At 38.7% G+C, this 11,963-nt stretch overlaps 2 protein-coding genes across 4 annotated transcripts in view; one reads left to right on the top strand and one right to left on the bottom strand.

Moving 5' to 3' along the window:
• The window catches only part of psmb7 (proteasome 20S subunit beta 7), a 7,345-nt gene extending 2,914 nt beyond the window's left edge, over window positions 1-4,431 (top strand). Inside the window, exons 2-8 of the mRNA XM_024299816.2 lie at window positions 128-221; window positions 1,602-1,699; window positions 1,796-1,936; window positions 2,030-2,145; window positions 2,240-2,298; window positions 3,660-3,811; window positions 4,258-4,431. Coding sequence (XP_024155584.1) covers window positions 128-221; window positions 1,602-1,699; window positions 1,796-1,936; window positions 2,030-2,145; window positions 2,240-2,298; window positions 3,660-3,811; window positions 4,258-4,369 — 772 coding nt within the window. The 3' untranslated portion in view covers window positions 4,370-4,431. The remainder of the gene's footprint in view (window positions 1-127; window positions 222-1,601; window positions 1,700-1,795; window positions 1,937-2,029; window positions 2,146-2,239; window positions 2,299-3,659; window positions 3,812-4,257) is intronic.
• An 884-nt stretch (window positions 4,432-5,315) lies between these two features.
• Window positions 5,316-11,963, bottom strand: part of nek6 (NIMA-related kinase 6) — a 21,773-nt gene continuing 15,125 nt past the window's right edge. For all 3 annotated transcript variants that reach the window (XM_024257803.2, XM_024257802.2, XM_024257801.2), the window contains 6 exons: window positions 11,318-11,428; window positions 11,043-11,151; window positions 8,835-8,942; window positions 8,602-8,696; window positions 6,787-6,900; window positions 5,316-5,768 (listed from right to left, as the gene is read on the bottom strand). In XM_024257803.2, coding sequence (XP_024113571.1) covers window positions 5,658-5,768; window positions 6,787-6,900; window positions 8,602-8,696; window positions 8,835-8,942; window positions 11,043-11,151; window positions 11,318-11,428 — 648 coding nt within the window. In that variant the 3' untranslated portion in view covers window positions 5,316-5,657. The remainder of the gene's footprint in view (window positions 5,769-6,786; window positions 6,901-8,601; window positions 8,697-8,834; window positions 8,943-11,042; window positions 11,152-11,317; window positions 11,429-11,963) is intronic.

The raw sequence follows: 11,963 nt of genomic DNA, 5'->3' as shown, positions 1-11,963 counted from the left end.
TAAATTCCTGTTAGTCGTTTGGGTGGAATGCCTTTTTTTGTTGCTGTTTGTTTGCATTATGGCTTTAATAGTCACTCTTCATTCTGGTGTTCATATGTTTTTGTTTTGTTTTTTTCTTTGTTTTCAGAAATTCTGTGTTGGAAAGTGAAGCAAACAAAGTTGGCTTTAGCGTGCCAACGGCGAGAAAAACAGGAACGACCATTTGTGGAGTTGTGTTCAAGGTGAGCGCTGTTACCCAGTAGAGCTCATCATAATGTTTCATCAGTTTGTGTCATGACTCAGCACATAGTGGCAGACCAGTCAATATCAAACAGCTGTACATATCATCCTAATCATCTTTGGTTGTTTTATTAAAAGCAACAGAAAACAAAATCTGTGTTTATCTGTTTCAGTCAGTGTGCTCTGTCTCCATCTGCTGGTAGTTTCCTGTTACTGCTGCTGAATGCTTCAGAAAATGACTAAATGAATTTCAGAGACTTTCTGTTCTACTAATCTTTTAGTATCGTCCACAGTATTATCACAAACCAGTATCATTCTGTCCCACAGCAGTCCTGGACTGCAGGGACCAGATTGTTGTCAGAATTCTTCTTTTGACATCACAACGGAAGAAACTGCTCAATAAAATAAATGGGGCCAAAATCTAATTGGGCTCAAAAATATTTTAGATTACACCAATAAAACAGAAAGACACATGCTGGGGGTATCCAAAGGAAGTTTTTAAATTAGGGGACGATTTATACGAGTTTTTGTGGCAGGGTGTGAAATTTGGTGATTTTCACATTTTCCCACAGTAATGTGGGAAAAGAGAACTTTTGTCTGAGTGATACTATATTTCTCACTCGCATCACCAGGCTAAGTCTACAACCACATCCAAAGTTTCATTGACCTTTAACCTCTGGAATTGGCTGCCATCTTTAATTTATTTTTAGAATAGCTTCTACACATTTAAACTCCTCCCAGGGATTTTAACAATCACATCCTAACTCCTCGAGCATTATAGGTAAAAAATGTTAAAAATAGTAGATTTTGAACATAAATGCACCGAGCTCTCAAAGGAGGACTTTCCATTTTTAACCATAATATTGTCAAAATGTTTTACGATTTCCTGTCTCAAGTGGAATAAAGTGATATGGCTTATGATATGAACATATTAGAAATGTGGGCGTGGTTTAAAAAAAACTGCTGCCAAGGAAATCCAAAAGTTTCATTTGGCAGAGTTTTCTTAAAATCACATCGACCTGTCCGTCACGCCCAGAGGACCAAATAATAAAATGGTTCCTAGGGAGATAAAACCATTATTTTAATTTTAATTGTTTTTTTTTTCATCCTTTTGTAACATGCAGCTCTGATCAGGGTGGTAGGGGAAGAGGTGGGGAATGAGGCCGGGGCAAAGAGGGTGACGGCGGCGGGTAACCCTGCAGGCCATGCAAATTAAATTTAACAACTTAAAGTTTTTGTAATTGTTTAAATAAGCATTTTTATCATATTGCTTAAACAGAAACTGAACAGTTTTTGGTTGTTTGTAAAATCACGTGAGTTGAATGGAGCTCATCCTATCAGTTATCTGTGCATGTGAAAATAACGCTGTGGGTCTGACGTAGGATGGCGTTGTCCTTGGAGCCGACACTCGAGCCACCGAGGGCATGGTTGTAGCCGACAAGAACTGCTCTAAAATCCACTACATCTCCCCCAACATTTAGTAAGTCCAGGAGGCTGCAGGCCTCTCCAACGGACCAGCACACTCGGTCAGACACAGTCATGAAGTCGTGTAGCTGAAACTTTCTGTCTGTTCCAGTTGTTGTGGGGCGGGAACAGCCGCCGACACCGAGATGACCACGCAGATCATCTCCTCCAACCTGGAGCTGCACTCCCTGTCTACTGGCCGTCTGCCTCGCGTGGCCACGGCCAACCGCATGCTCAAGCAGATGCTCTTCAGGTGAGCTCTTGGATACAAATCTACATGTTTTCATTCAAAGTGAGAAGGAAAACCAGGTGTGTGTGACTTTATGGTGCTTGGTGTTTCCTGCAGGTATCAGGGTTACATCGGTGCTGCTCTGGTTCTGGGTGGAGTGGACTGTAACGGACCTCATCTGTACAGCATCTACCCTCACGGCTCCACTGACAAGCTCCCTTATGTCACCATGGGTCGGTCCTGCTGCAGAAGACCTGGAAACTCCTTAGCAGCAGCGTTTTGTCTGAGTTATTGATCTAATATCTGATTTTGTTTTCTTTTACCCAGGTTCTGGCTCTCTGGCTGCCATGGCTGTGTTTGAAGATCGTTACAAGCCGGACATGGAGGTGAGTCGTCGTCTGTAGAATGACCTTTTCCAGTTTCACTGCTCGAATACTGTGATACTTGTGGTCTGTCTGAGATCACTGATAGGCTGTCTTTATAAATCTAATAGAGTATTGTATAATACACTGACAATGTTATTATAGCACTAAAGTGCAGAAAAATGATGGATTTTTGAAATAAGTTTGTAAAAAAAGAATTTTTGTTTGAAATTATATTTGAAAAATAGATTAGAATAAACAATTGACAAAAAATATGATAGACATGAATTTAAGAATTTTACAAATTGATGTGATCAATTTCCGTTAAAGATGTAACAGCTCAATATATAAAACATGTTTTCTGTTGGATCTAGAGGAGTAACGGATCACAAGACTCACGATTCGCAACTCGTCATGGTTTGAGGGTCATGGTTGGGATCAATAAAAAAGCCTGACAAGATAAAAGCCTAAAATTCATTTTTTGAAAAGCTTCAAAACATATTTAATCAAATATATATGAAGAACTTCAATGCATATATAGATATATATATATATATCTATATATGTACACTCACACACATCACATCAAACCATTTGTTTATTGAGTCCTATTGACAAAAAACAGAGCATGTTTGAATACAAACAAAATGCTAAATTGTGTCGTTTCTGACCACATTTAATGTCTTAAGAGCAAATCTACAAAAACTCAGAGAAAAGAATGCTTGAAAATCGTGAAAAAAAATCTGCAGTACCCCTTAAAATGCACATTTTAACCTGATTTCCAAATTAAATCTTAAATAAAACAGTTAAAATGACGTTAATTTTTTTTATGTTAATTGTTTTATTGAAACTAACTGTGGGAACATGTAAATATTTCAAATGATAATTATTACCTGTAGCACATTTGCAGGTGAGGCACTGTCCTGCCCGCTTTACCTGGTGATTCATGATCCCTTTTGCTTGCCATACCGCGTCCCATGACCACACGTCCCTGTTATAGATGGAGCGGTGGCTTTTCCTCTGCGGGACAGCTGCTGCTCTTCCCAGGCATGGAGACGTGTACAGATGCTTTTATTCAGCTCTTCAAAAGAAATAAACTGAATTTCTCAGCATCCACGTCCTCCATGATGAGGTTGAGAAAAAGTTTTTGACAGAAGCTCCTCCCACACACGGCAGTCGCTTCAGGTTAACGCACTTTTGGTTAACCGCCAAGAAGCAACATGTTAAAACAAAGACGATGCACATGAATTTGACGCTAATTGCATCCGGTGTGAACGGACCATTGATTTAAATAAAGCACCCACATAGTCTGTTACAGCCCTACTAAAAACTCTGTCGGTTTAGATGAAAGGACTCTCTCTGCATTGATGCTCTGCTCTCTGTAGGAGGAGGAAGCCAAGCGGCTGGTCCGGGACGCTATTGCTGCTGGGATCTTCAACGACCTGGGCTCTGGCAGCAACATTGACCTGTGTGTCATCACCAAGGGCAACGTGGACTACATCCGGCCACACGACGAGGCCAACAAGAAGGGTGTCAGGTAAAAGCAGAGTCTTTAGCGCGCAGCCGGCTCGCTGGGACTGAAGCTCCCTGCATGCTGCTGCACGTCCTTTTAACAGTATTACATCACACTGCACTTTAGAGTCTGGCTGATTGCAGACGTTCATGAAACATGTCGGTCGTGTGTGGCTGCACGATGCAGAAGAGCCCAAAGACTTCTTATGTAAACCTGTGCGTTAGCAGCAGCTGATTTGTCTTGTTGCTGTTCTGCTTGAAGGCGTGGCGAGCTTGAAGGCGTGCGGCTGTGAGTACTCCCGGGGTGTGATCTGATAGACTCTGCAGTTCTTACTAACCAGCTCAGTAGCTCTAACCCGTGCATCACGGTGGTTTGACCTCACATGCTGACGGTGCATGTCTGTGTGCAGTGATGCAGCCCTGTACTTTTAATTTGGGTTTGAACTAATAGTTGTTTTTTTTTTCTTGCAGAACCGGTGACTACAAATACAAAAGAGGAACCACGGCGGTCCTGAGCAAGGCAGTGAACCCTCTCGACCTCGAGCTCCTAGAAGAGTCGGTCCAGACCATGGACACCTCCTGAACCCTCAGACCTTCTGATGCTCTTGTATTTCCATGGTTTGCAATAAAGCTTTGAGATGGTGACGTTTCTGTCTGAAGGCCTTTTTACTGAAGGATCTCTGTAGATCTCATGTCAAAGTCAAGACCAGGGGGCGGATCCTCCAGGTAATTCTATCCGGCCCTCCAGATCATTTTATTTTATTGTTATTAACGGCCCGATGTTATCTTGCACTTATTTCTGACTTTTAGAATTTTGACAAAATATATGTTAATATTCTTCAGAATTTTCAGCTTCAGGGATTTCAGCTTCAGCATTTTCAGCTTCAGTGATTTCAGCTATTAGCTTCAGCATTTTCAGCCATCAGCTTCTGTGTTTTCAGCTATCAGCTTCAGTGATTTCAGCTTCAGCATTTTCAGCAATCAGGTTCAGTGTTTTCAGCTATCAATTTCAGCATCTTCAGCCATCAGCTTCAGTGATTTAAGCTATTAGCTTCAGCATTTTCAGCTTCAGTGATTTCAGCTACTGCTTCAGGATTTACAGCTATCAATTTCAGCATTTTCAGCTATTAGCTTTAGTAATTTCAGCTATTAGCTTAAGCATTTTCAGCTTCAGCATTTTTAGCTATCAATTTCAGCATCTTCAGCTATTAGCACTAGGATCTTCAGCGGACAAATTCAGCTTACAGTATTTACACATTGTCACAGGTAATGCTATGTATCTAGTTCATATTTATGTTAAAAAATATGTTTTAAAAGTTTTAAACATTTAATTTTAGCATGTTCAATGTTTATTTTGTTCAGCCCGTGATCTAAGGTGTGTTTTGGCTTTTGGCCCCCTGTGTGATCGAGCTCAACACCCCTGCTGTAGGTGCTCCCGGTTTAGTCTGCGTTCTGATCCTAACACCAGAGAGAACACCAGCGGTCGCTGTGTTTAAGTGTATAAACGGTAAGGAATCAGTTTTGACATATGTAGCAGAACATTTTATTTTAAATTAAAAGGCAGCTTTGTCCAAATATAGTGAATTTAACAACAGTTTACTTTAATCCAGTAAAGGTTTAAGGGATTTATTCTGAAATAAAGACTTAATAAGCACCATGCTGTTTATAAACATTTTAAGACAATATTTATAGCAGACATTAGAGTACAGTTTTTACAAGTTGAATATAACTATTTTCATTCAAAGAGTTAGAAAAATGGTTCCTCACACCAGGGTTTAAACCAACCCAGGACCCAAGAATCTCTGTAACAATAGTGTCCTCAGACTGATGAGACAGGTCTCCACAGTCCAGGTCCAGGACCTTCTGGATAACTAACTGCTGGAGGTTTTCAGGTGCATTTGGTTAGCAATCTGCAGCACAAAGATGATGTCTGGCCTCTGGTCAGGTTCAGAGTTGATGCACATGCTGACCAGCTCCCGCAGCTGTCAAAGAAACCAGAACAGGTTATTGGGTTTGTGTTTCTGTAACAGTAGAGATCGATCTAACGCATAATGCTGAAGTCCACTAGCTTGATGCTAATGTTTAATGGGATTTCCCATAGGACGGCTAGTGCTAACGCTTGGTCAACCTGAACATAAATTGCTGACTAAATGAACATCTTTAAACTCACAGGAATGAATTTTCTAAACTCTTTTAAGGAGATGTTTTTATAAAGTAACTATTTGTGGTCTAAAACACAGTTTTTTGTTCATTCTTTCTTCTTTTTCTGGGTGTAATGTTATAGTGTGATCGCCACCTAGTGTCCAAACTGAAACGTCCTCCAGGACAGAAGCAGAAGCAGGACAATGTTTACAAATGAAATGATCTGAACATTTTTGTTAGAACTTCTCCTTTAGAGAATCCATGTAACACTGGATGATATTAACAATTTTATTACTTCACCAATAAAATTTACATTATGTGAACTGTATCAGATTAATATGAAAATGTTCAAAACATATAGTTTTCTAAACAAATGTGTGAACCTATAAATTCAAAATTGAATCGAATTGAAAGGAATCAGGAAAAAATAAAATTACAAAATTGGAATTGAACCGATCCAAACTCTGGTGAATCGAATCAAACAGATTCTGAAAACTATTGGTGATATCCATCCCTAATTGGCAATAATGTGCAGTTAACGATTTCCCTCTGTTCTCCGGGTAGCTTCAAATCCAAAATTTCCACCTGCTAAATTCAACATTTTCTAATCTTTTATCAGAACTCATAAAATAATACTTGGATTGTAGTTTATGTACATCAAATACTCTGAAAGTGTAATTCTCTCATATCCAGTGTCCACTAACAGAACTGTCAATGAAAATGATTTTAGATAAACAGAGAAAATATTTGATCACAGTTTAAGATCTGACCCAACAAAAACATTCCAGAACTCAAATAAAGTTACTAATTTATATAAAAATGACCCTGTTCCATAAGCTAGTTAGTAGAAATGTCGACCTTGTCAGAGTAATGGTCAGGTGGGAGTGGAGGGTAGTCACACTGCTCAATCTTCTGGCAGAGAGACAGCAGGTTCATCTTGTCTCCATAGAAGGGGCTCTGGAGTGCTGCCATCTGGAGATGAAGAGGAAACCCAAAGTTTGTGAGGTTCTGTTGAAGAGATGCTGAAGAGACATCAAACGTCTGTTTCTACACTGATGACAAATGAAAAAGTTTCATGTCTTAACGCTTCAGTTAATTAAGTAAAAACTATTTTTCTCCATTTTTCAGTCAAAAGTTCCACATGACACATTAACTTTGTCAGGCTCATTTGCACTGCAAAAACTCCAGAGAAATAAGTCAAAAATCCTTAAAGTTTGAAATTTTTTCTTTCTTTTGGGGTCAGAAAAAATTGTGTCTTCAGGAAAAAAAATCTTGACACAAGGACAAGTTTTCTCAAACTGAGTGTTTTCCTTTTGAAAAACTTTATTGATAAGAGGATTTTTGTAGCAAAGGCAGAAATGAGAACATTTTTAATTTCTTCAGATCAATTTTTTACAGCTAAAACTCTATTTCTGAATCCTCGAGGAGGCGTGACGCTGCCTCACATCTCACTGGTTTACTTTTGGGATGTCTCAATCATTACGTGGTTTCAGACTTAATCAGAACTGAATGTCACATCAGGGATCGGATGTTTGTTTTACTCTTATTATTATTATGATCGGCGACAAATATTTCAGGCTCAATATTCCAGATAAATCCTCTAGTATTAGTCTGCGTATCATGAACTGACTGAGACATTTTATTGCCGTAAAGCGCAGTGGAATACGGCAGCAGTCTGAGCGGGAGGCACTTTAGTAAAGTTAGCGACACAGACGCTGTACAGACTCTTTCATAAACACTTAAGTTTCTCTTTTTTATCATAACTTAAAAAACAAACAACAAAAGTATTTTGTTTTGTTTCTTTTTATTAAGAATGACTCACCAGCAAAAACAACCAAAACTGTTAAATAATGACATTGAAATGAGTTAGTCATGAAAACTTATCATCATATTTATATTACAACTATGAGTTTGGAAGAAAGTCGTTCATTTTATTTTTATGTAGATATGAATCACATCTGATCAAAAATTCCCTGCAGTTAAAGTTTTCAAACAACTAATTATGACATTTTTTTAGCTAATAGTTCACTAAAGTTTCTAGTTGATAGTTGCACTATTTTTACTTGATTGTTTAAAGTTACTTCACACAAGTGTTCTGTTAAGGGTTAAAGGATAAAAAAATGTCAATAAAACAAAAATAGGGAAAAGATGCATCTGTTTATTACATTTGTTCTTATTTTTTTAAGTTTGGAGGACACAGGAGGAATTGGCTTAAATGACATAGATTGAGACATTCCTGGTTTACCTTCTACTTTATTTTAGGTTTCAAAACTTGTTAATTGTTATAAATAACCCAAAAACATAAAATTCCTCTTGAAGTTGCTTCTTGTATATAAACAAAATGTGTTTTCTAGATTGTAAGTTCAACTTAACCCTTTAATAAAGTTACATTTGAAATACAAAACCACAGACAGTAAACATGAATCCAAATTATGCCGTTTTCTTTCTGAAGTTTCCATCCTGTAACGTAATATTCTCGGTTCTATTCTCTTTTTTTATACCTGTCCCCACTTGACTCTGATATTGCCAAACACAAAGTCTGATTTCATTGTTCTGATGTGAACAGTGATCCAGAAACAGCTTCCCACTCCGATTACCTCCTTCAGTTCCATAGTGGAACAAGCTGGAACAGTGCATGTAAACAAATCAAACAGTGAGTGACCTTGAGCTGACCTCATATAGAAGACATCCCAGCGACCAGATATCAGACTTAAAGTTGTATCCGTTCTCATGGATCCTTTCAGGGGACATGTAGTACGGCGTCCCCACTACAGACACGAAACAACTGCAGTTTTAAACTGCTGATGCAGCAGAATCATCTGTACTGATTGTTAAATTGATGTCTAATATTCAATCTTCTGTGATGTTGTGCACTACAGTCTGCATGTCTAGCTGCAGTGGTTTACCTAAAGAATGTGCTGCTGTGGTTTTGGAGCTGAAGAAGCGTCCCAGCCCGAGGTCGCCCAGCTTCACCTCCCCTGTGGCGGTGATGAACACGTTGGCTGGCTTGATGTCTGAGTCACACAGACGACAGAGATTTAGCACCGAATATTCCAGCAGAATTCAAAGATTGTGCAGCTTTACTGCAATCCCTAACAAATGGTGCAGAGTTGTGTGCAGATGCAAACATGTCGTTAGATGTGCAGAAACAAAATCGACGATTTTCTCCTTCAAAATCTGCTGGAATGATCGCATTAACGGTTGAAAAGTTACAGTACGTTAAAGATTTTGTGTGTAAGCCTCACCACAAACCGCACATTTCCCACCACACTAACAGACAGTTTAAAGCACTGAAGCAAAATGAGAATATAATATTCATGGATACATTACACTATCTTGCCTACAGGTGACATAGAATAACATCCAGTCAGCTAACTGATACTTACACTTTCACTGCAAATACAAATTAAAGTATAAAGTTATCTCTTCCTCAAGCCTCTTTTCACTAAATCAACACAAAGTTTCCCAAGGTGTGGCTCTGAAGAGCATTTAGAAAATCTTAAGCAGACCACAGCTGTGACTAAACTCACATTTGTCCATCAAAAGTATAGAGATATTCTACATTCACTATATATATATATATATATATATATATATAGTCACAGGGCCTCAATCACATACACATTCAAACCTAGGGACAATTTAGATCAGGGGTCTGCAGCTAAAATTTAAAGAGGTCCAGTTGGAAAAAATGCATTGAAATGAAGGTCTGGAAAAGAAAAGTCTAAATATTCATTGTGATAGACTTTTAAGTAGCAGTTGGTGTTACACCTGCATGAAATTCATCTAACTCTCACTTTAAATTAATTCAGTACAATTTAAACATTTTTCGGCAGTATTTTATGTCATATATACACTCACACATCCTTGAACTATGAACATAAAAAAATGTCAAAACATGTAGTTTCTAAACACATTTACATGTCTGGAGACCTACCTTCTCCACGTACTTTTTGATCTATTTCCCAGTGTCTGTCAACCGCCTTTCAATTCCAAATAAGTTTCTTAACATCTGCCGATTTGATTGGCTGAGCGGTCTCACGTAGCTTGTGTAGCTCGCATATGATCGGTATGTGGGTCTCCTCATAACCAATGAACCTATGAAGCATGTTTTGTGTCCAGAGAAACCCACATGGAGAACATGCAAACTCCACACAGAAAGGACCCAGCTGGGATTCGAACCAGAACCTTCTTGCTATGAGGCCAGAGTGCTAACCACTACACCAATGTGCAGCCCTGCTTGCACAACACTGGAAAATGGAAAACATTCAAAAAAATAACCTGAGGTCAGTCAGCTTCTCCATTACAGGTTCAATGTAACCAAATCAGAACCTCCTGACTGCTGTCAAAACAAACAGAGGAAGATGAAGGTCCTCCTTTGCAAATCCTTACCAGAATCCTGTTAGGGAACTACAATACAGCTTTTAGGATGGAGTCTCAGCAGCTCCCCCCCCACACCTCGTAATGAGACAGAAGAGTGAGTAAAGTGTTTTTAGCTGAGTTAAAATTGACATTCTAACAAGTAATCAGTTGGACCATTTATTTCCTTTTGGTTAACATGACGATCAGTGCTTCACATTTGTCCACGGCTCACCGATCGCCTCATTCCTTATGTGGTCATACCACGTGATTGACGACTACTGTGGCCGTTTTGGTTCAGCTGCTCCGCTCTCGGTTCTTTTTGGATTCAGACTGAAGAATCTCAGAGCGAACCACCTCGAACGTTGGGTCTGAGAGCGGTTCCTGGTCCTGGACCAGAGTTCGTTTGTGTGTATTCCGACTGAAACTTTGTTCTGCATTATCGGTGGAAACGAACTCTGGTCCACTTTAAGCCGACCAAATGTGTCCAGTCTGAATAAAAAACATTTTCTTTTTAGGAAAAAAATGGTTTTTAAATTTTGTTTTTTTTCCTAACTGTGGTTCATTCTCCCTGAAGATCCTACAAGCTTCAGTTCTCTACTATTCTTTTCATTTTAGTGTAAACAAATCATCTTAATCCTTTTTTAATGCTTCACATCATCAAGCCTAATGTTCACCTCAAAACTCAGTGGAACTCACTGAAAGGAGTCCGAACAACAGCATAGAAATGATGAAGACGAGAAGAACGGGTGTACCTCGATGCATGACTCTGCGTGAATGCATGTGTTCCAGGGCACTGCACAGCTGCACGAAGTATTTCCAGATCGTCCTCTCCGGGATGAGTCTCCTCTTCTTCTTGAAGTACTGTGCACACAGAAAGGAGAACCAGATTCAAACTCAAGGAAATACCAGCCGTCATCAGAATTATGACATTTAATGTAAAGTGAAAACTTTCTCCATAAACATGTCATCTGATTTCTGGGATGTCTTCTTTCTGTGTTCAGAGATCTTTAACACGAGCTTGTCTGACCTTTATCATCTGGGACAGATCTCCAGCATCTGCCAGCTCCAAGACCATGTTGAGCTCGTTGTCTTCAATGAAGGAGTCCAGGTACTTGATAATGTTGGGATGATTCAACTGCTGCGGAGGATGAAACAGAAACTTTCAGTCTGGTGCTTCCATCTGTGAGGACCGAGAGCTGAAGGTTGAGTTTCAATTTCATCCTGTCGCTTAGCAACATAAACCAACATTTAGCCGGAGACGCTGGAACACGGATCAGAGATGGGGTAAGAGAAACTCAAAACTTTAGCAGAAGAATTCTCAAATATTCATCAACTTAAACTTTGAAATATTTTGATGTATTTTTCAATAAAAATTAAGGTTTTTAACATGTTTATTTGGCATTTTTAAATGACATAGATAAAATAAAATGAAGCTCTTAACTCTTTATATTGATTGTGTGTATTACTCCTCAAGGTAAGGAGGCCCTAAAGGGAAAATAAAGAACAAAAACTTGATATATTTTTTTTTTTAACAAAAATTAAAATTATAATAATAATAACAAAAAAAATAATTCTGGTTAGAAATGGATGTGCACCAGATAGTAACTAGTGTGCATCATTCAGTAATCAGAAAATTTTTTAGAATAAATTTCAAGGAAAAAAACTGTTACTTT

Source organism: Oryzias melastigma, linkage group LG12, assembly GCF_002922805.2.
Source record: "Oryzias melastigma strain HK-1 linkage group LG12, ASM292280v2, whole genome shotgun sequence".
NCBI classification, from domain to species: Eukaryota; Metazoa; Chordata; class Actinopteri; order Beloniformes; family Adrianichthyidae; genus Oryzias; species Oryzias melastigma.
This window is presented reverse-complemented; position numbering and strand designations above follow the sequence as displayed.